This window comes from Panthera pardus, unplaced genomic scaffold (genome assembly GCF_024362965.1).
Source record: "Panthera pardus isolate Hobbes unplaced genomic scaffold, ASM2436296v1 HiC_scaffold_13, whole genome shotgun sequence".
Lineage (NCBI taxonomy): Eukaryota > Metazoa > Chordata > Mammalia > Carnivora > Felidae > Panthera > Panthera pardus.
Genome location: NW_026526688.1, coordinates 145,668,514 through 145,692,276, shown reverse-complemented (window position 1 = coordinate 145,692,276; position 23,763 = coordinate 145,668,514). Strand labels below are relative to the sequence as shown.

The following is a 23,763-nucleotide window of genomic DNA, read 5'->3' as shown; positions in this document are numbered from 1 at the left end:
GGTTGCCCTAGTGAGTTGCATTATAATTCATTTATTTATTTTTTAAAGTTTTTATTTTAATTCCAGGTAGCTGACTTACAGTGTAATATTAGTTTCCGGTGTACAATACAGAGATTCATCACTTCCATACATCATCCAGTGCTCATCACAAGTGCACTCCTTAATCCCCATCACCTGTTTATCCCATTGCCCCACCCACCTCCCCTCTGGCAGCCATCAGTTTGTTCTCTACAGTTAAGGGTCTGTTTCTCCGTTTGCCTCTTTCTGTCTTCTTTTCCCTTTGCTCACTTGTTTTGTTTCTTAAATCCCACAGATGAGTGAAATCATATAGTATGTGTCTTTCTCTGACTTAAGCCGTATAATTTCTTTTTAAAAAATACACTCAATTAGTATTTTAAATTTTATTTTTAAATCACATAATCAAACTTCCATTGAACAAGTTTTGAAAGAGAGAGGGAAAGCGAGGGAGAGAAATTCACTTGCAATCCCACCATCCAGAGAAACCCAGTGTTGTAACTTTGTCATCGACTATTCCTGTCTTCTACTTTTTTTTTTTTTTTTTTTTTTGAGCAGGAAGGAGGAATTACAAAAACAGTAATTTTACACCTGTTTTTTTTACTTTGTGACATACTATGAGCATATTTCCATATCATTAAGTATTCTGCCACAAAATTACTAGGGTGGCTGAATATCACTCCACTTAATGAATGCACCATATCAGGGTGTCCAGGTGGCTCAGTCGGTTGAGCGTCCGACTTCGCTCAGGTCATGATCTTGCGGTTTGAGAGTTCAAGCCCCGCATCGGGCTCTGTGCTGACAGTTTGGAGCCTGGAGCCTGCTTCGGATTCTGTGTCTCCTTCTCTCTCTGCCCCTTCCCCACTCATGCTCTGTCTTTCAAAAATGAATAAATGTTAAAAAAATTTTTTTAAATGAATGCACCATATCTATTTATTTCCTACAGTAATTCATTTATTTTTAATCTTAACTTTAGAATAGTGAATAATCTGTGAAGATTTTAGAAAATAGTGATGCCTAGATCCCACCTGCAAAGATTCTGATTTAATTAGTATGGGGTTCAGTCAAAGCAACAGGAATTTTAAAAGTTCCTCCAGTGGTTTAACAAGGTGAACCCCTCCTAGAATCAGGTGGCATTTGTAAGTGCTCCTTTGTTAGTGTTAACAAAATCATTTCGAGTTGCTGAATGAAGAGTGCAACTGACCCACTTCAGTTTGGCATACATGCAAAATTATTTTGTAACAAAATTATTATAGGGCTTGGTTCATCAGAGTTTGTGCTCTAAGTTTTCTGTTAAGCCATACACAGCATACTAAATACTTAAAAATGGACTGTAGTGGCACGAAATTAGGTGAAGAGGATTTTTGAGTTAATCCATATAATAATCAAGCAATGAATGTATTCTTCAGTGAAGTTTGATTTGGTCAAATACTGTGTCCAGTGCCTGGCATATTACAGGCATTCAATTAATATTTTTTAAAGGAATTAATGCATTTAGCTGAATTTCATACAAAGTCTGGAATCTTCATCTTTATGGCTCCATTAGATTTTTAATTTGAAATATATTCATTATTGTGCAATTCAGGAAAAAACATTTCTTTGAATACTCTGTAGGTTGAGGAGAGTATTTGTTAACATTTGCAACATGGGATGAATTTGCAAATTTTTTCCCCCTTTTTTCCTTTGAAAAGAGGTCTGTGTCCTTGGACATAAAATGCAAATAATCCCTGTGCTGTTAATTATCGACAAGTTGTCCCATTTGCAACCTAAGGAAATAAAGTAACACATATACTGATATACTAACAGAAGATTACTAATTAACAGGCGTTGCTTGAGAAGGGTATAAAAGAATTTCAGCATGATTTTCAATACTCTCCCCCCATCATTGCCAACGAAAAAATAACTAACAACCATGAAGTGGGTCATATCAATTTTTTTAACTTTCCTACTAAATTTTTCTGAACCCCGAACAATGCACAGAAATGCATATGGAATAGGTAAGATATTTTGTTTTCTTTTTTGTCTTTTCTCTACATCAAAATTCTTACATTTGAATTTATTCATTTGTCCTGATTTATTTATACTTCCTGCTCCACACAGAAGAAAAATATTTAATGGGGAATATCTTTAAATGTATGATAAACTTGTAGCTTTACAAGAGGTTTACAAAATCATGGCAGTGCTCCAGGTTATCTACGAATGACTTATACATTCCATGTTGAATTAATGTTTTGTACATTATTTATATAATTGTCATACATGCTAACTTTGAAATATATTTATATTATATCTCTATATATGAGTCTATAATCCTGGCTCCTTCACATATAAAACCCCCTCAGACTGATAAAATAAGTAACATCTTTATCTTTACTTCAGAAAAAAATGGATCATTATTTGACTAAAGAAGAAACAATGTGGCTGGGATATAAATAAGAAAGCAAACTGTGATGCAATCATGTTCAAAAGGAGGTCTGAAATGTATTTTTAATCCTTTGATTTCCAAGCCAATTAGAGCATCACAGTACAGGGGGAAACCAAACAACTGAATTTTAGTGCTAGGTCTACTATAAATTATTCTTGTTATCTTAGCTATTCCTTAGTTTCCTAGCTTTCTCAAGTACAAAGTTAAGATGTTTGGATAGATGCTCCCTAATGTCTTCTCAGTTGTGCAGTTCTAAATTAAACATACACATTTACATATAAGAACGGTCACTTTCCTGGTTGCAGTTGAAAACACCATTTCTCATGGAGTTTCTTTTGCTTTCCAGCTTCCATATTGGATTCTTCCCAATGTTCTGCAGAGATGAATTTCGTTGACCTGTAAGTTTTGCTCATATAAATGCACTTCAAATATGCAAAGCAATAATCATTTTAGTTAGGTAATTAAATGAGGCCGGATAGCCCTATGGGTTTTGAAAAGTACAAAAGCTAATTGAAGAAGTTATTTATATTGGATATCAAATGGATATTGAAGAGGTTGAAATGTTGGTCCATGCCTTAGATTAAATTAACCTCTAGAGTCCTTGAAATTCCATGGGAAAAACCAAATCATATTTTAGAAACTGAAGATTAGTATCAGATCAGTGGTAACCACAATATATAAATGCAGGAGTTTTTCACATCAATACCAATAAGATGATATTACAATATTCTGTATTCTGAATACTATGTAAATCCTAGTAGCAAATAATAGGAGGTAAAATATTCTACTTTGTTATTTGTAGAGAGTATGTTTTTCTTTTGAGTTCGGTCTATTCTATGCTCCTGAAATTTCTAATAAGGAATTTAAAATAGTGTTTTATTGCTACTGCTTGTACCCAGAACCCTATTAAGACAATTCTTTGGTCAATCCATGAATACCATCTTGGATCAGATCTTGATCAACTAAGAGTAGATACAGGCAGACGTCTAACGACCAATTCTTTGCTTAAATTTGAAAGGCACTGTAGAATATAGATACCCTCAGCTGTAGGTTCATTGCAGTGGATGGGTGACCACAAAAGCAGGAACCACTCTTAAGGAAAATCCACTTTGAGTTCTTTAATAGATATATGTATACTTTGGGGGTACGGGGCAAGAAGATTGACGTTTCTTTCTGGATGACTAGAATCTAATTTCACATAATTTTTTTTTAGCAAAAGTCATCCCCTAAACAAGTCACATAACAGAAAACAAAAACAAACGAAAACTACATTTGAAGAAAAGCAGCTTGACATGTCTATTCCTTAAGCATTCATATGTATTTTTGTTCCAGAGCTACCATATTTTTTGCTCAGTTTGTTCAAGAAGCCACTTACAAAGAAGTAAGCAAAATGGTGAAAGATATACTGACTGTAATTGAGAAATCCACGGGTAGTGAGCAGCCTGTAGGGTGTTTAGAAAATCAGGTGAGTGAATAATAATAATAATAATAATAATAATATCCCACTATAGTATTTGACCAAAGTTTAGCAGGCAAAAGAGCAGATACAGGGATGCCGTGAGAAATACACTTAAATATTTGAACGCTTGTTGTATGAAAGAAGAATTGGATTAATTCTGAATTGTTGAAGAAAAAGCAGTGAGTACCTGTTGTAAAGAGACAATATAAACATGGTGACTAAGAGCAAAGGTTCTGAAAGTTGAATATCTGGGTGACCATGAGCATGGTACTTAACTTCTTCGAGATTTGGTTTCCTTATCTGTAAAAAAAGGAATAATAGTAGCTTTCAGTTCAGGTTTGTCATAAAGACGGATATAATAATAACAGAAGAAGTCACTTTTTATTAATCACACAATGTGACAGACATTATCCTAGGGAGTGTTACATACTCATTGATAATAAAAATATTTTATGACATGGAGCATAGCACTGATGACTCAGATGGATGTCCAAGTGAGCGAAGAAGAACCCCTCACTGGGGTTACTGGTTACTGGTAGAATGTCAGCTTTGCTTACAAACATTAGTTTATTAAATACTTACAATAATCCTAGGAGGTAAATGCTATTCTTCCAGTTGAGGAAGCTGAGGCACAGAGAGGTTGAGTAACTTTTTTTGAGGGAGTCCAGAACAAGGATTTAAACTAGGCCGTCAGGCTTTAAAATTAACACCCTTATTGGCTTCATTACACTATACTCTACACTGTAGTGAAAGTGAGGCACATACTGAGGGTTGCCAGATTTAACAAACAATAACAAAATATGAAACTCATTTATAATTGAGTTTTAGTTAAACAATGAATAGTTTTTTTTAAATATACCTTAATGTAGAAGATCAATAAATAATAGTTATTATTGCTTATTTTATTTCAATAGAAAAAAAACCTAGGAACTTTGTAATGATTAGAGTTACCCAATTATGGGACAAAATGCCCAGAGAATCTTCTCTCATGGTGGGATTGATGAATGGCCAAAAGTCAATGTATTTGGAATATTTTAGAGGAGATGCCCTTTTAAAGATATAAAATACTTTGCAACTCTGAAATTGATGATTTCATAAAACTCTCTGTTTTGCATCTCTATTTTTGGCTTGTCCTGCTAATGTAAAAATTAAGCAAAATACGTTCCATATTGCAACTTTACGTCCAGTGAGAGGTTCACGTTAATGTTACAGATTGGCGGTTTATCATTGTAAACTTAAAGGCATGATTTTTATGTGGATTGAGAATTCAAAGTCTTGCTTAAGAGCTGTAGGATTCTCTAAATATTAGCAGTTATAGAAGCTATACAAAATTTCCTGAGATGAATGAAACATGTATTTCTAAGGCATTCTTAGGACTATCGGTCTCATCATCCGATGTTGGTAAAATTAAGGCAACAAAAAAAGTGGCTTACGTATTTTTAAAAGGCTCATAGATATCATGGAGCCAAAGTGTTGATAAAATAAGAGGGGAAAATGAAATATTTCAAATATTTTTTTCTGGGGGGGATAAAATATTGCATGGTGTTTTCCCTTTTAAGATAAAGTAATTTTTTTTTTCAATATATGAAATTTATTGTCAAATTGGTTTCCATACAACACCCAGTGCTCATCCCAAAAGGTGCCCTCCTCAATACCCATCACCCACCCTCCCCTCCCTCCCACCCCCCATCAACCCTCAGTTTGTTCTCAGTTTTTAACAGTCTCTTATGCTTTGGCTCTCTCCCACTCTAATCTCTTTTTTTTTTTTTTTTCCTTCCCCTCCCCCATGGGTTTCTGTTAAGTTTCTCAGGATCCACATAAGAGTGAAACCATATGGTATCTGTCTTTCTCTGTACGGCTTATTTCACTTAGCATCACACTCTCCAGTTCCATCCACGTTGCTACAAAAGGCCATATTTCATTCTTTCTCATTGCCACGTAGTATTCCATTGTGTATATAAACCACAATTTCTTTATCCATTCATCAGTTGATGGACATTTAGGCTCTTTCCATAATTTGGCTATTGTTGAGAGTGCTGCTATAAACATTGGGGTACAAGTGCCCCTATGCATCAGTACTCCTGTATCCCTTGGGTAAATTCCTAGCAGTGCTATTGCTGGGTCATAGGGTAGGTCTATTTTTAATTTTCTGAGGAACCTCCACACTGCTTTCCAGAGCGGCTGCACCAATTTGCATTCCCACCAACAGTGCAAGAGGGTTCCCGTTTCTCCACATCCTCTCCAGCATCTATAGTCTCCTGATTTGTTCATTTTGGCCATAAGATAAAGTAATTTAATAGTCATGTGTATTTCTCAAGGTTGTACACCAAAATTCCACTTCCCAAAAGACATGAGAGAAAGCTCTCATCTGGCTGAAACTAAATAAAATATATTGGAATTTGTATTTTTAATTTGTAGTTCTGATTTTGGGTATTAGAAAACTCATGTGTTTCACAGAATTTCAAAATACAGTTAGTTGTCTTTCTTTAAAAACAAATATTTCCTATAGCTATCTGCCTTTCTGGACGAAATTTGCCATGAGAAGGAAATTTCTGAAAAGTATGGACTCTCAGATTGTTGCAGCCAAAGTGAAGAGGAAAGACATAGCTGTTTACTGGCACACAAAAAGGCTACTCCGTCATCCATCCCACCCTTCCAAGTTCCAGAACCTGTCACCAGTTGTAAAGCATATGAAGAAAACAGGGACATGTTCCTGAACAGGTAAGGATCCAATTTAAAGGTAGATTAAAACCCCAGAAGGAGAGTAGTACCAAGCGTAATCTAGTATTTCTGCAATTTACAGAGGTACTCTAAAAGGCAGAGAAGTGGCAATAGTTTTGCACCAGCTGAGGTCCTGCACTAGGAAATCAGGCCGACCATTTGAAGTGCAACTTTGTTTCCATAGCATGCTAGGTAGATGAGTACACAACACTCACCGGACCCAACAGTTGTGAGATACACCTTGTTTTGTTTTGTTTTGTTTTTCCTTCCTTCTAATCTCTCCATTTTAGTTTGCCCAGGAATATTTTAGTACCGCACAAAGTGGTTCCTTCTGGAGCCAAATACTTGGTGTTTCGTGTTCACTGAATTACCCGGAAATTAAAAAAAATTAGAGATTCAGGAATGTTTAAGATACGTTAAACATGGCTAGCAGCTATTGAACACTTAGGATTTTGTAGGACCATGTGTGCTTGGCATGCGTGATCAGATTAGTGCTCACTACCTGCCTTTGAAGCCTGTCCTTTTTCACTTCACTCTTCTTCACATTTTGCAGACTAGGAAATTGAAGTTTAGAAAGTTGAGATAATTGGCTGAGGGCACAGTGCTAGTACATTCCGAAGCAGGGATTTGAACACAGGTTCTCTGTTAGGGGATCCTATATGTAACTCTCAATCACTTCTGCCTTGCATGCTGCTGTCTTGCATGTCTAAGCCAGAGAAATAGAGAGCCTGCCCTTATACCATCTTTGCCATGGGGACTGTCGAGGTGGATGATTCCGGATTCCAGTTCTAATGGTTGTCCTAGTTTTATATGTTTGTAAATCTTACAGTGCCTTTTCATTTCATAGGTACATCTATGAGATAGCAAGAAGGCACCCCTTTCTGTATGCACCCACAATTCTTTCTTTGGCTACCCACTATGGCAAAATAATTCCACCTTGCTGCAAAACTGAAAATGCAGTCGAATGCTTCCAAACAAAGGTATTATATTTGTACAGATATCTGAACCAATCCTTTAATCTGGCTATGGCTCATTAAAACGAAACAAAGTTAAAAATGGGAATATGCTTTGTATGCAGACTACCATTTTCAGAATAGAGCATATGTTAGCAGTCTGATATTCTTTGGGCTAAAACAGCTGGATTTGCTGTTTTGTATTCATTCCTTTGGCCAACAAGTATTATATGACTAAGGACATGAGTCTGGGGGTGGGATAAAGGAAGACAGAGGTACGGGTCATAACATAAATGAAAGAGAGAGGAATAGGAGGTGGAAGGAGGTGCGGTAGAAGGAGCAGGAGGAGAAAAGGAGGCACAGAAAGAGAGAGGAAAAAGAGAAAGAAAACTATGACAAATACTTTACGTTCATTATTTCTTTTGATGCTAAGAACAAATTTGAGGTGTAAACATCATCATCACCTAATGAAAGGAAATGTAGGTTTGGAGACGTGAGCAGCTTTTTTGGGTTTGGAGTATGAGAATAACGTCCACAATTAATTACTTGCCGCAACAAAAGTCATACAACAAAAATTTCCGAAAGACTGTGATGATTCCCAGAACGTCAGTCTGTGATGCGATCTTATCATTTATTCACTTTTATGTGTGTGACAGAGCAGACATTTAAGAAATCATCAGGTTTCAATGAGTTTAAAAGTACAGTTGTGCACTCAGTATCCCAAGTATGACAGTTATAATGTTCTTGTTTTAGAGTATTTTTAATAAATCTGTCTGGCATAGATGTATATAAACCAACCTAAAAGAAAGAGTAAATGTAAAAATGTATCATGTTTGTAATTTTTGTAATATTCCTTATGGTCTCATGCTTTCCTTGAAGCTGTTGGTTTTCTAATTATTAGCACCTGCAAAGGAAAATACATCCTTTCTTGACAACTTGTTTCTTGTATATCTAGACAGCCCTGATTACAAAAGAATTAAGAGAAAGCAGTTTGTTAAATCAACATATATGTGCAGTGATGAGAAATTTTGGACCCCGAACCTTCCGAGCCATGTAAGTTTACGCCCTATAAGTAGGGAAGAGGGTGATATGTGCAAAACCACTATTTTTCAGTTTGAGCTCATTTTTCTCATTGTTTCTGTTGTTGAGAATGAAGTTTCCTTTGATGAGAGTTGATGTGATTAGAATCCTGAAATCCCAGGAGTGGAAGGAAGCTAACCCATAGTCTGCTGCTTAACTCTTTGTGAAGCACACTTAATTTACCTCTGTCTCATATTCTGTCTTTGCTGTAAGGATACTGAGGAAGACAGTCCAACCTCTTCATTTGTACGTGGGAATAAACTGAGACCCAGAGAGATTAAAGCAATTTACTCAGGACCCCACTGCGAGTCTTCAGAGCCCAGTGTTTCTACGTCCTGATCGTGATTTATTTTCCTGATTCCTATTCGTCTACTAGGCCAGTGATCTCGAATTGTCTGTATCCTGACAGTTGAGACTTTGGCATCAGATGTAAGAATCAGAATTACCAAGGGGTTAAGGCTGTACTACAGGGCAAGGCTGCCACTGGCCTCATGTAGCTCCTGACCGTTTCCAAATTTGGCTGATGTGAATGAGGAACTGTGCTCCCAGTGTAAACTACACACCAGAGTTTACAGACTGAGTATGAAAAAGAGAATGTATAATATCGTCTTAATTGGTTTTTATGTTAACTGCATATTAAAATTTTTTTTAAATTTTTTTAACATTTATTTATTTTTGAGACAGAGAGAGAGCATGAGCAGGGGAGGGTCAGAGAGAGAGGGAGACACAATCTGAAACAGGCTCCAGGCTCTGAGCTGTTAGCACGGAGCCTGATGCGGGGCTCAAACTCACAGACCATGAGGTCAGAACCTGGGCCGAAGTCGGATGCCTAACCGACTGAGCTACCCAGGCGCCCCTAAAATATTTTTTTAAATAAATTTTTTTATTTGCATGTAGTTGACACACAATGTTGCACCAGGTTGCACCCGACATAGTGATTCAACTTCACTGTACATTTTGCTGCGCTCACCTATAGAGATGTAGTTACCACCTGTCACCACACAACGCTATTATAATATCATTGAATATACTCCATATGCTCTGCCTTTTATTCCCTGTGACTTATTCATTCCATAACTGGAAACCTGTATTTCCCTCTGCCTTCCCCCATTTTGCCCATCCTCCAACCCTCCTTTCCTCTGGCAGCCACCAGTTTGTTCCCCGTTTTCATAGGTCTGAATCTGCTTTTCTGTTTGTTGATTCATTTGTTTCCTTTTTTAGATTCCGCATATGAATGAAATCCTATGTTGAAATGGTATCATTTTTGATATATTGGGTTAAAAACATGTTATTAAAGTGAATTTAACTTTTTCCTCTTTACCTTTTAATGTGGCTACTAGAAAATTTTAAACTACATACCTGGTTTAAAGTGCTCTTCAACCTTTACAATGAAGCATTTCTAGTGTAGGAAAATGTTTGAGATGCTAATTGACGAGTATTAAATACATGCATTCAACGTTCATTTGTTTGTGTGCTTGTTAAATGACACATTTAAAAATTACTATACATAGTGGAGACCTAGGTTAAAGTTAGTCATGGAGTTAGTTCTAAAATGTTTTCTTAGAATAGGTCAGATTTTGCTTTAACTACCTTCCAACTCTAGTTATTAGAAGCTTAGACTGATTCGTGAATTGCTTCAATTTTTTCTTACTAATAAAATATAAATTAAGTTATTATTATAATGGTTGTATTTATTATTTGCTCTCCATAAGTGATTAAGCTTAAATGTTATAAATTTATAAAGAAAATCTATCCTTATCAGAAGCAGCAACACCAGTTGCTCTAGGGGGTAGTGGTTTCATCTAGACATCTCTTAACACTTAAGGAAATATCTAGAAAGAACAAGCTTTTTTACTTCTTATTTCCCTTCTGGCCACACTCCATTCTTGGTATGCTGACATGTCTGAATGTTCGGTGGGCTCTACTTTCTTGTCTTGTTTCATGTATTTGCACATATACGCCCCTTCTGTATTCTCAGAGTATTTTTTTTTCTCCCAAGTAAAAAAAAAAATGATTATTATTTTCATGGAATTTTCCATTTCTTAATTGTTTGTCTTTTTAATTTTTTCCCACCCACTCACTATGATGATTATAAGCACTCAGCATCACGGATGAGCAGCAAAAAGATAGATTTCATCCCAGTTCACAGGAAAGGTTTTAAAGACAAATAAATAATGTCCAAAGTATTTGTGGGGATGGGTCACTTTATAGAACCATTGCCTTCAAAGATTGGTTGGAATTGACAAGACTTATAATGCTTTCCCTTTTCTTTTTCTTTTATTTTTTTATGTTTGTTTATTTATTTTGAGATAGAGTGCAATCAGGGGAGGGGCAGAGAGAGAGAGAGAGCGACATGGAACCCCAACTAGGCTCTGGGCTTGATCTCATGAACTGTGAGATCATGACCTGAGCCTAAAGCAACCACACAGGCGCCCCTCCCTTTTCTTTTCAAACAGCGAAAGCATTTCAATTCTTTCTTTTTGGAACTGCAACTATATTAATATTCTCTCTGTATTATTTAATTTTGGTAGATAATCAGGATTGATTTCCAATTCCTTTCCTTCCCCTTTAGAACTGTTACTAAATTGAGTCAAAAGTTTTCCAAAGCGAATTTTACCGAAATTCAGAAACTGGTCCTGGATGTGGCCCACATACATGAGGAATGTTGCAGAGGAAACGTGCTGGAGTGTCTGCAGGATGGGGTAAAGAGTCTTGTTTCCCAAAACAGAGATAATTCCACTTCCTTTTCTTTCTTTGGCTCTCCTTCTACATGGGAGAAGGCTGTTGGAGTTGGTCACAGGGTAAGGTAGCTAGCTGGCTGAGTCAAGTCACAGACTTCTTGACAGTAAAACTGAAACCGTGTTTTGTTAACCCTGCCTTTCACTTAAGAGATACTCTCCTCTCGTGACACCAGGGCCCATTCTTTCTTCTGAAAATGATCATAAACTCCACATAGAATCTTGGGGGAGAGACTCTTTACTTTTAACCAATTGGTTTTTCTAGCCATTTATCATTTCATTTGGCAAATATATACGGAATACTTTCTGTGTGCTAGACACTATGAAGGACACTAAGGCAGAAGCTTCGCTCGGGGAATTTACAGTCTGATGGGAGAGATGAGGCATGTAGGGCCTGTCTTCTGTTTGCTGTTATCTCCACAGGCCGGCTGCACGATGCCTCGGCCACAGAAGGGGCTCTATTATATTTATTATATGAATACAACAAAATGACACAACAAACAACAAAAACAACACCAGAAACTGTTCCACAAGATACAAAGCCACAGAGAGAGGCGTGGATAAAGGGCTCTAGGAGAATTAAAAACCAAAAGAAAATCCCCCAAACAGAATCCTCAAACGTGCCATAGTTAGTCGCCATTTTAGCAGCATGGCATTCATCTATTCTGGGCCAACTTTAGGCTTCCTGGATACTGTACAAGAGGACTATCTATCCCCAAATTCCTTCCTCTTTGGTCCCTGGTGATACACCGTCTTCTCCAAGAAGGCTTCAAACCATTGTTCTTAGATATTCAAGAGGCTTAGAAACCCACGCTTGAACCTGGTTTCCAAAGGGTTGGATGTGGAGATAAAATGCTCATTTGAGCCAGTCCCATGGCAGTTTGGCTGAAAGAGGCAATCTCTGAGCAAAGGCAGAGATCCTGGTGTGAAGAGCTGGGGAAGATTCCCAAAGACAGATTTCCTATTTCATTTATTTTACCTTTTACAAATTTTTTACTTGCATATTAGAAAAATTACTTTGTTTTTCTTTGAAGTTAGTTGTCTTGGTTTTAATAGACGATTTTACTGATTTCTATAGGCACTTAAATTATTTTTCCATTTTTGGAGCTCATTACCACCCTTTTCCTTTAAAGTGGAAAAATTAATTTCAACATGGTGTGTCAATTGGTTTTAATGGCTGAATGATGGGTTCTAATTGCTCTTACTGAGAAGGCTTGGATTTTTAGTCCCGTGACAGGGATATGGAAGTTCTGTTCCATTCTTAGATGTGCTGAAATTTCATCATCTATAGCCTGCCCTCTGGAGGTCATGGTGGGTCACTGCAGATTGGTCTGTTAACGTGGAGCAGAAAGTTTGCTCTCTATGATGAGGACATCAACAGCAAACGTTGTCCAGTAGCCCATTTTAATAGGAATAGAAAGATATATACCTATGTGCATGTCATTTGGTTTGAAGAGTATATTTCTATCTTGTTTTCAAAATCTTCCTAATACAACAAAATTGATTTTAGTTGACAACTATGAAAAGAAGAATTGAACAAACGGGTAGGTAGAAAGGAGTAAGGAAAAGCAAAGTAGGGAGAAAGCACTAACATTAGAGACAAGGTAAAATGTCTTCTATTTCTTTTTTTTCTCTCCTTCTCTCCCTCCCTTCCTCCCTCATCTTCCTATTACAGGAAAAAATTATGTCCTACCTATGTTCTCGGCAAGATATTCTGTCAAGCAAAATAGCAGAATGCTGCAAATTGCCCATACTTGAACTTGGTCAATGCATAATTCATGCAGAAAATGATGACACACCTGAAGGATTATCTCTGAATCTAAATAGATTTTTAGGAGAGAGAGATTTCAACCAATTTTCTTCAAGGGAAAAAGATCTTTTCATGGCAAGGTAACACACTCTGTAAATGTATGTTCACATGAGTAAAGATTAGTATGTAGCTGACAGTTTTGTGTTGCTGAAATGGGGAGTGATGGTTACAGGTTTTGAACTCAGTATGTTTGGGTGATGCTAGAATGTTCTGAACCAAAATCTATTTAAGCAGATAAGTAGGGAATAAGGAAATGAGATCTATCTTATACTGATGAGACTTTCACTATTGCTGCTACTAACTGAAGTTATATTTTATTTTGTATCAATTTCTCTGGGATCAGAAGCACTGTCATCTTTGTATGGATTACTCGTATGAAGACTACTACTGAGCTTCCAAATAAGATATGGATATTTTGTGATAATAAGGGCTAATGGTTATGAATGTGCTTTTTCACTGTGCATGTTTTCAAAACTTTCCGAAGTATAACTCAATAGATAATGGTAGATAGAAGGGCTTTTATTAGAACAGTTTATTTGCTATTTATTTAATATGTGTTTTATTTTTGTAAGAAAATAAAAATGTGTAGAGATACTTGCAGTATAGTACTTTATTGTAATATAACCGATAGGAAGCAAGCAGTCAAGTTCATACATTTTCCTTTATTGTACAGTGTATATCTATGGACACTATTCGAGGAGGGATTTGTGTAGCTCTTAGGATTTCAGGCTTAATGATCTCTAAGGGTCTTTATAAATTTAAAAGCCTGCTTCTAATGTAATAATGCAAATAATGGCCCAGTTGTCTCTTTCATATTCCCTAAGGATATCCTTCTCTACTTGCATTCAGATTGGACATTCTCACATCATTTGCACTGCTAAATAAAATTACACACACAAGAACAAAGTCCAAATTGAAGAAACCCACACTGACAATTTATTGGTGGCAGAACGAAATATTACTTATATCTATGACTTGGAAATACAATTAGTAAATTCAAGAATTATCTTTAAACTTACCCACCCACACATCCAACAAGAATTGTTTATCTAATAGAAGCACTTCTTCAATTAGAAAGGTTCTTTGCAGTAGAAATTTTCTCAGCTGAGAATGATCTTCCTCCAGGTACTTGTGTAGCTTCCTTCACCCAGGGTTCTGTTCCAAAAGAGCCACCCAAAGAGACATTTCTTGACCAATGCTCTAAATTAAGACTCACTCCCCCCACATTCTATCTTCCTTTATTTCTCTTCACTCATTTATCACCACCTGAATTCGATGACCTAGTTTTGTTTATTCATTTCTGTCTCCCTGTAATGTATGCTTTTGAGAGGTCAGGCATTTTATCTTATACCTTACTGAATCCTTACTGCTGAAAGAAATGCTTGCATAGAGTAGGCACTGGAAAAATATTTGTTGAATAAATGACTGTAAAGCTCATAATTGAAAAACCCAACTGAAGAGTGCAAAAGAAAACAAAATAGCATTTTAGAACAATTGGATGGATTATAATTTGTATTAATAGTTTTACTGTGCATATAGTTCAAGTCATATTTGATTTCCAGGCTTATGCATTTGAATTTTAACGTTTGCATGCCATATAACACAGGAATAAATTGTCTCTTAATTCCAACAACATGACATTTTTTCACACTCATTTCAGATTTACCTATGAATATTCCAGAAGACATACTAAACTTGCTGTCCCAGTAATTCTAAGAGTGGCTAAAGGATACCAGGAGTTATTGGAGAAGTGTTCCCAGTCTGAAAACCCTCTTGAATGCCAGGATAAAGGGGTAAATTGCTCTTACTTTTTAGGGAGAGTCTGAAAAACTGCATAGAAATTATCCATTAAAAATGCTGTTTCTATGAAAGCATCTAGTTATTAACTAGTAGTTAGCTAGTTATATCTACTAAGTAGTCATCTAGATATTAAGTAGTTATTAACTAGTAGTCAACAACCAGTGGCCTAATGTAGGAAGAAAAATGGCAACCAAAAGTTCCTTGACACACAGAATAACAATAATACTCATTTTTGAACAGCTCCAGAAAAGCAAGAATTTGTACAGAAAGAACTGTAATCCTTTATCCAAACATTGAATTCTGTCCTCACATAACTTGGTGATTCACAAAGTTTTAAGCTTAATCTCCCCAAAGTCCATTTGTTCTTATTTTTATTTTTTTAATGTTTATTTATTTTTGAGAGAGAGAGAGTGCGAGCAGGGGAGGGGCAGAAAGAAAAGGAGACACAGAATCTGAAGCTGTGGTTCTAGGCTCTGAGCTGTCAGCACAGAGTCAGATGCGGGACTTGGACTTGTGAACTATGACATCCTGACCTGGGCCAAAGTCAGACACCTAACTGACTGAGCCACCCAGGCGCCCGGTCCATTTATTTTAATTGTCACAAGTCACACTCGCATTATCTTTAGTATTACAAAAAAACCCTCTAGGGGCGCCTGGGTGGCTCAGTCGGTTAAGCGGCCGACTTCGGCTCAGGTCATGATCTCATGGCTCGTGAGTTCGAGCCCTGCGTCGGGCTCTGTACTGACAGCTCAGAGCCTGGAGCCTGTTTCAGATTCTGTGTCTCCCTCTCTCTCTGACCCTCCCCTGTTCATGCTCTGTCTCTCTCTGTCTCAAAAGTAAATAAACGTTAAAAACAAAAAAACAAAAAAAAACCCTCTAAAATTGGTTTTTCTAAGATTGGTGTCAGAATAATATATTATTGGTCAATTTTTACATACAAAGTTATGTGTCCCGGAAGAGAAGAAAATGTACATAATAATGCTTGTATTTTCAGGAAGAAGAATTGGAGAAATATATCCAGGAAAGTCAAGCGTTGGCAAAGCGAAGCTGTGGCCTCTTCCAGAAACTAGGAGAATATTATTTACAAAATGCGTACGTTTTTAAAAATTTTTTCTAATGTTTACTTATTTTTGAGAGAAAGAGTGTGAGTGGGGGTGGGGCAGAGAGAGAAGGAGACACAGAATGTGAAGCAGGTTCCAGCCTCTGAGCTGTCTGCACAGAGCCCGACTTGGGGCTGGAACTCACGAACCACAAGATCATGACCTGAGCCGAATTCAGACACTTAACCAACGGAGCCACCCAGGTGCCCCAACACGTATGTTTTTTTAAACAGCACTTTCAGTGATTTCAAATTTTGTAGTGCGAGGGAAATATAAACCTAAATTAGTCACCCAGGGCTACTCTAATTTCAGCCCCTATTTCATATTGGAAATCTGTGTAATCTGATCACCCAATTTCCCTTGGGAGAAGGTAGTCATCCCCATTCCCCTCTTCTAGAGAGCAAGAAGAATGGCTTATAAAAGTCTGATATTGGTACTTCTCTGGGTTCCCCAAATCATGCACATTTTTGCAGAAAAGATATTTATTCTGTTGCAGTCTGTCAGAGTGGAATCACTGAATAGATCAAAGCTAGTATCAGTGAAACTTCGGAGATTGGAATAGGTGTCAGGCTACTCTCCAGAGTTTGTTTCCCCATTGTGATATGTCGCTATAATAGAAGTATAGGGAGTGGTGGTTAGAGCAAATGCATCTTGAAAGGTGGTCCAAATACCTTGTTGGTAATACAAATGAGCTGACATCATGGCTTCTGATACCAAGAGAGGATCTTTGAGAACGAGTGAGGAGTCAAAAACTCATGAATGGCTCAGCAGGATTTGGTGAAAAAAAAAAAAAATGCTTCTTTCAGGTTTCTTGTTGCTTACACAAAGAAAGCCCCTCAGCTGACCCCACCTGAGCTGATGGCCTTCACTAGGAAAATGGCAACCGCAGCAGCGACTTGCTGCCAACTCAGTGAGGACAAGCAATTGGCCTGTGGTGAGGGAGCGGTGAGTGTTTTGTTTAGTCCCATTGTGTTTCTGCCCCGTTTGACTTGAAATGGTCTCATAATTCCCATTTAGGGGAAATGGTAAAAACCACTGTGGAGATGGTTTTACTACACTTGTTTGATTAGTTACAGTTGGAGAGGGCATGAACTCAGCTCTGAACAGTTGGGCGTGTGGCCAGGCTTCTGGTCCTTCTAGAAAGGCTGGGGGAGTGCAACCGGTTTATCCAAAGATGTCTAAGCAAGCTTTATGTACCGGAAAGAGAATAACCAACACATCATTCAATTCAATGATTTCCTCTTTTTGTTCACGAAATACTTTAATGTTAAAAAAAGAAGACAAAGAAAATCAATTTTGAAATGCCCCGTTACCATCTCCATTTTATAGCAAAATGAGGCTCAAAGAAATTACATTAGGACCAACATGTCCCAGGTAGTAAATGGTGGGGCTGATATTTGAATACATATGCAGCTCTTCCCAGAGCCCAGGCTCCAACACCCAATGCCATACCTTCTTCACAATTTCCTTTCTGGTTGCACATGCCTCTACTGCTGCTGTGCTATTATCCCACTGCATCTAGTTCACACATAGATCTTAGTTACTCCACTGTGCATCCATAAGCATTGAGTTTGGTCTAATGGACACAAGGAAAAAAATGTGAATTGAGTTAAAAAAAAAAAAGCTTCACTTTTGATAGATGAAAGTAAGTCATTTTATTTATTAAAAATTTTCTTTTTCAATGTTTGTTTATTTTTGAGAGAGAGAGAGAGAGAGAGAGACAGAGCATGAGCAGGGAAGGAGTAGAGAGAGAGAGAGAGAGAGAGAGGGAGACACAGAATCCGAAGCAGGCTCTGTGCTCTGAGCTGTCAACACAGAACCTGACTGGGTGCTCAAACACACGAACTGTGAGATCATGAGCTAAGCCGAAGTTGGGCACTCTACTGACAGAGTCACCCAGATGCCCCTACAAGTCATTTTATTTTTAGTATACTTATATTTTTGCCTTTTGTAGTATAATCATCTTATCATATTAGGGACATTCCCCCCTCACCCCTTTAACAGGGTAAAGAGTTTAGAACAGGGTAAGCTGAATAAGAAAATGACTTTCTCGTTAGTAATGCCAATCATCTTTACTTTCTAATGTCACTAGTGTCATAAAATGACAGGCTGATTTTTTTCATTATTTTTTCCCTTAAAATCATAATTGTGAACCAAATTGTACATTTATCGTTTCCCCTTTCCTCTTTCGGATGCCAAGGACTTATTTGCTAGCTAGTCTTCATGTCTTGGAATTTTCCACAAAAGGTAAGAGTGGAAGGAGAATTCCTGTGATTAAGCATCACCTTTATCATTGATTGAATCCCACGTGCTGAGAGACTGCAGGGACATGGGCTGTTGTAGCAGATTGGGAGTGTAGGTTCTGGAGGCCTCCTGCCTGCATCCCCGTCCACTGTCACCACTGAAAAGCTAGTTATAGCACTTGGCTTGAGCTTTCTCATCTGACATTTGGGAATAAGAATTGTACCACCCACATAGGATGACTGTCTTAAATGAGGTAATCCCTGTAACTTGTTCAGAACTGGTTGGATACATAGTATGCACACAAAACATATTGGCCATTATTACAAGTTATTGCCAGGTATTTAAGAAATATCTTTGAAGTGTGGAAGGTAGGAGGACTCTACAAGAGGAAAGCCTTAAAAGACACACACACATGCACACATACACACGCTGGCCTTGTTTCTTTTCAATTAGTATTATACACACACACAAACACACACACACATATACATATGTGTACCTGTATGCATGTATGATGTGTGCAAGTATGTATGTATATGAAAGGATGAGGCTTGTGAAATTGTACCTTCAGAAAACGATTCTCTGGGTCCCAAAAGGAAAATGGAAAGTTCCACTAGATAGATATACATGAAAAATTTAAACCATGTATTTAAGCCATCAGGGTAGATAATTTTTTGCCTTTGGAAGTATGTATGGAACTGGAAGCATATTTCAAATAACTGAAGGGACTATCTTTGACATTACCTATGAAATATTTGCCACTAAATGTGAAGTTTATCCCCAACAATGAGTGAAAAAAGAATCCACAATGTGGCAACATATGATCCCAGGGAGCAGATTTTTTTGGTAATACTGATTATAAATTACTGCCTTAAAAACTGCAAGAATTTTCTGGAAGCCTGAGTCAACATAGCGGCTCATGCTGAATCTCCTTGCTTTCTTCTTTCCTGTTGTCCTAACCAGGCTGATCTTATTATTGGACAATTATGCATCAGGCATGAAGAGACTCCTGTAAACCCCGGTGTTGGCCTGTGCTGCACTTCTTCGTATGCCAACAGGAGGCCGTGTTTCAGCAGCTTAGTGGTGGATGAAACATATGTCCCTTTGCCATTCTCTGCTGACAGATTCATCTTCCATAAGGATCTGTGCCGAGCTCAGGGTGTAGCACTGCAAACAATGAAGCAGCAGTAAGAAATGGTTCTTTGCTAACAGGGAGAAGACCAACAACACCAAATAGGAGTTGAGATTTCTACCTTACATACCCAACAATCTTGGGTTTATTAGGAGAATGTTATTGCCCCAAAGCACTTACAGTGGCTTTTAAAATAGTTTTGTCTCAGTGCCTTCACAGCCTCATGGGAGCATAGGCCTGGAAAAATTCACTAGGGCGGACAAGTTTTTGTTTGTAAAAACAGTATCCTCTGTAACTACTGTTGTGATACATGTTGGGACTGAGAAAAATGGCAGTCTACTTTGGGGAATTAGGATATGTCCTTGCAGTAAGTTTGGGTACCTCCATTCCAAAACACTGGGAAAGCACTATTGAAACTTTTTTTCGCACTGTTTACTTCTTGAAGAGAGTAACCATAATATTTGAGTCAACCATGAAGTATGGGTGTTATGAGATGGAATGCACATTTCAATTCATTGTGGGAGGCATTCTGTAACAGTGTGTTAACACACGCTAGTGGAACTTATGTTCTCCAAATTCCCATGCATTTTAGTACTCACTTGCTTTGTTTTAATATTTGTTTTTTTGAGAGAAAGAGAGAGAGAGAGAGAGCAGGGGAGGGGCAGAGAGAGAGAGGGAGAGAGAATCCTCACAGCACACAGCCTGACGCAGGGCTCGATCTCACCAACGAACCATGAGATCATGACCTGAGCCAGAATGAAGAGTGGGTTGCTTAATCGACCGAGCCACCCAGGTGCTCCTACTCGCTTGCTTTGTAAATTGTCTTCCTTCATTTTGGGAAACCTTTCCTTCCCTTTTTTGCTGTCACAATCTGTGTCATGCTTCAAAGTACAGTAAGAATGCTGCCTCCTTTGGAAAGTCTTCCCTAGTCTCCAGTCAACATTGGTTCCAACATGAAAGTGCTGCTAAATGAGTAGTGCAGGTGATTGGTGGGACCAATGCTCAGGTATGGGTGTGGTAATTATGAATGGCAGGAGCTTGGAACTCTGGGTCTTTGAGTATTGATAGGATATAAGTTAGACTGGAGAACTGGAAGGATATTCCAGGCAAGTAAGAAAAAGACTGTATCTTACTACATATCAGTATGGTGGCACTATAAAATCATGTTTCATCAATCATCTGCACAAATCCAGACTAGTGGGATATCTACCCATTTCTAGCCTCAGTATTTCTGATGAAGGTGTTAGACAGAGTGCATGTTGTAAATCTGGTGATGGGTTGATGGAGTGAGGGTTTAGGGGGAGGGTTGCTAGGACTCTCAAGACTCTGCTAGGAAGTCTTTAGAAAAATACCTTTGCATAACAGATTTCTCTTTTATTTTGTTTAAATTATAGATTTCTCATTAACCTTGTGAAGCAAAAGCCTCAAATAACAGAAGAACAACTTGAGGCTGTCATTGCAGATTTCTCTGGTCTACTGGAAAAGTGCTGCCAAGGCCAAGAGCAGGAAGCCTGCTTTGCAGAAGAGGTATGTGAAGCTCATTTTCACACTCAAAATACTTGGGATGGAGTTTTCTGTAATGAATAACAGAAAGAATATTCCACTCATCTAAAACTTTAAAATAATGCCACAGAGATTTAAATGTATTTGGAAATAGGTTGAAGGAATTTATGACATATAAGAAATAATCAGTTTTCTCACTAGTATTAGAATGAAGCATAATTTTAGAATATGTTAAGAAAATTATTAAATTCAACTTATTTCCTGATAGAGGGAACTATGAACTGAATATATAATTAATTGATGATAATTTAGATAGTTTCTGGCCTAGAACTGATCGCTTCAGCTAAATGGAGTAAAAGGACTTAATAGCAAGTTAATTGTGCAAACAAGATATTGGGGGAATATTTCTTTTTTTTTTTAATATATGAAATTTATTGTCAAGTTGGTTTCCATACGACACCCAGTGCTCATCCCAAAAGGTGCCCTCCTCAACACCCATCACCCACCCTCCCCTCCTTCCCACCCGCCATCAACCCTCATTGGGGGAATATTTCTAAAAAATATTTTTGAACTCATTTAGGATCATGCCTTTGTATATCAACAGACTAGTAATTAGGAATTATCTTAAACTTATTATTTAATAATTTTAAATGGATTTGTAATTGCCTACATTTTATAAGCCTTTAGTTTAGGTCACTAAATATATTTGAATATAGCATCATTACAATTTTGAAAGATATTTTATAATTCAGCCTTTTTGCCAGGTGTACACTTATCAATATGTGCCTGTGCTTTTAGTAGAGAGGGTGGAACACAGATAACCAAATCAGATAAAACAAAACTGATAAAAAAGTTTTGATGTAAACCTTTTCTGATGAACATGATACAAAAAGATAAATGTCGCTTGATATGGGAAGACATTTCATTTAGATGTAGAGAACATTAACACGTAGCAGCTATACTTTCTCTGCAAACCTTCCAATTTCTATGACTGATTTGTGGAGGAAGGTGAGGGGTGTGGTGGGGCTTGGTAACAATTTGGAGATTGGTGTAGGAGAACAAGCTATGTCTACTATTGGTACAAGTGGATTTTTGTGTTCTTTGGCTTCCATGGTCCCAGCTTGATAGCATCAGAGGTGTACTTGAAATTTGAAAACAAGTAAGCGTGCAAGTCAATCTTGGCTCAGGTTATGATCTCACGGTTCATGAGTTTGAGCCCCATGTGAGTTCACCCCTAGATGGTGGAGAGTTAATGGTAAAAATGGCAGAGCCATCCATCTCTTCATCTGATGATTCTTATTTGCTTTTAATTTTCAGGGTCCAAAACTGATTTCAAAAACCCGTGCTGCCTTGGGAGTTTAAATTACTGCAGGTAACAGAAAATTCGGACAAGGATAAATCTAATGGTCATTCTCCCAAAATATTGATCCATAGCAAAATACATCCTGAGACCTACCATTAAAATGTTTTTTTAAAAAATAAATGCAATTTAATACAGAGTTTATTTTAGAAATGCTGGAACAAAATTGTGTCCACAATGTTGAATCAGTGACTCAACAAACTCAAAATTCTCTTAGGTTTTTTCTAAGGTTTCAGAGAATGCCATCAGAAGATCTTCCCATCTATTTAGTACTTCCCCGATGCAAAATAATAGAACCAGTTACCTGCTGCACCATTCACTTAATTAGTACTTAACATATTTTTGTTTGTATTACAGGGGGAAGAAGAAGACAAAATAAGTCTTCATGGTTTGGTGTGCATCTTTTCCTTTAATTCTAACTGAGATAGTGCTTTTTGTGAATTAATGAAATAACGACTTTATTATGAGATTTCTCTGTCATATAAATAAAGTATCTTCAAATGTTTCCTTTTTCCTAGCCTGCTTATTTATGAAAGTTTATAAATGATTTTAAAAAACAATTATGTATACCACTGTCTGAAGCAGATTCTGATAAAAAAGCGGTGAGTCTTGGTTGTTGTAGGAGATTAAAACAACTCAAGGATGGATTTACAACACTGAAGGCTATGGGGTGCCTGGGTGGCTCAGTCAGTTAAGCATATGACTCTTGATCTTGGCTCAGGTCATGATCTCATGGGTTCGTGGGTTTGTACTCTAGGTTGTTAGCACTCCCCATCCTCCCTCTCTCTCTGCCCCCACTCCCTCCCTCCCTCTCTCTCTCTCTCTCTCTCAAAATAAATAAATAAATGAACATTAAAAAAAATGAAGGCTAGATTACTTGGTGCCCTAAAAATTGTTCAAGTTAAGCCCTGTGTTGCTGCCAGGAACCATTGTTCATTAAATGAACGCTTAAGTATTCTAACAGATACACTGGAAATGAAAAAGAAATTCTTATGTTTTTAGGGGACCCATCCAGGATGATGCTACTCAAGATTTAACATCTACTTTTTTTCTCTCAATGCTGTTCAGTTCTCTATTCACAGACATTTAAAAATGCAAGTGTTTATTGTAGTTATTTTGATTGAATATAATTAATATTTTTAACAGTTGATTTTTCCTTATTTCACAAGTATTTATTGAGCACTCACTGGGTACCGGGTCCCGTTCTGGGTGCAGTCACTGTCCTCCAGTAGAGAAGGACACAACTAATAGCAATGCAACAAGATTATGGACACTATAGAGGTGGCAACAAATTATGGAGTGAGTCAATGGGTAGATGAAGCCTATTCTGACTGGGGGAAAGGTTCACACTGAAAGAGGCAGACATTAAAGAAGAGCCTTAGAAGATGAGTGGACATTCATTAGTTCAAGTAAAGAAGTCCAA

The 23,763-nt window shown here is 37.4% G+C and overlaps 1 protein-coding gene across 1 annotated transcript; it reads left to right on the top strand.

Annotated features, from left to right (window-relative positions):
- Positions 1-1,880: 1,880 nt before the first annotated feature.
- AFP (alpha fetoprotein) lies at positions 1,881-22,845 on the top strand. The gene is made up of 15 exons (XM_019467793.2): positions 1,881-2,012; positions 2,787-2,838; positions 3,773-3,905; positions 6,409-6,620; positions 7,468-7,600; positions 8,529-8,626; positions 11,226-11,355; positions 13,067-13,281; positions 14,862-14,994; positions 15,996-16,093; positions 16,908-17,046; positions 19,309-19,532; positions 20,872-21,004; positions 22,298-22,352; positions 22,698-22,845. The coding sequence occupies exons 1-14, from the start codon at positions 1,928-1,930 to the stop codon at positions 22,340-22,342; spliced, it is 1,830 nt and encodes a 609-aa protein (XP_019323338.2). The 5' UTR covers positions 1,881-1,927; the 3' UTR covers positions 22,343-22,352; positions 22,698-22,845.
- Positions 22,846-23,763: the final 918 nt, after the last annotated feature.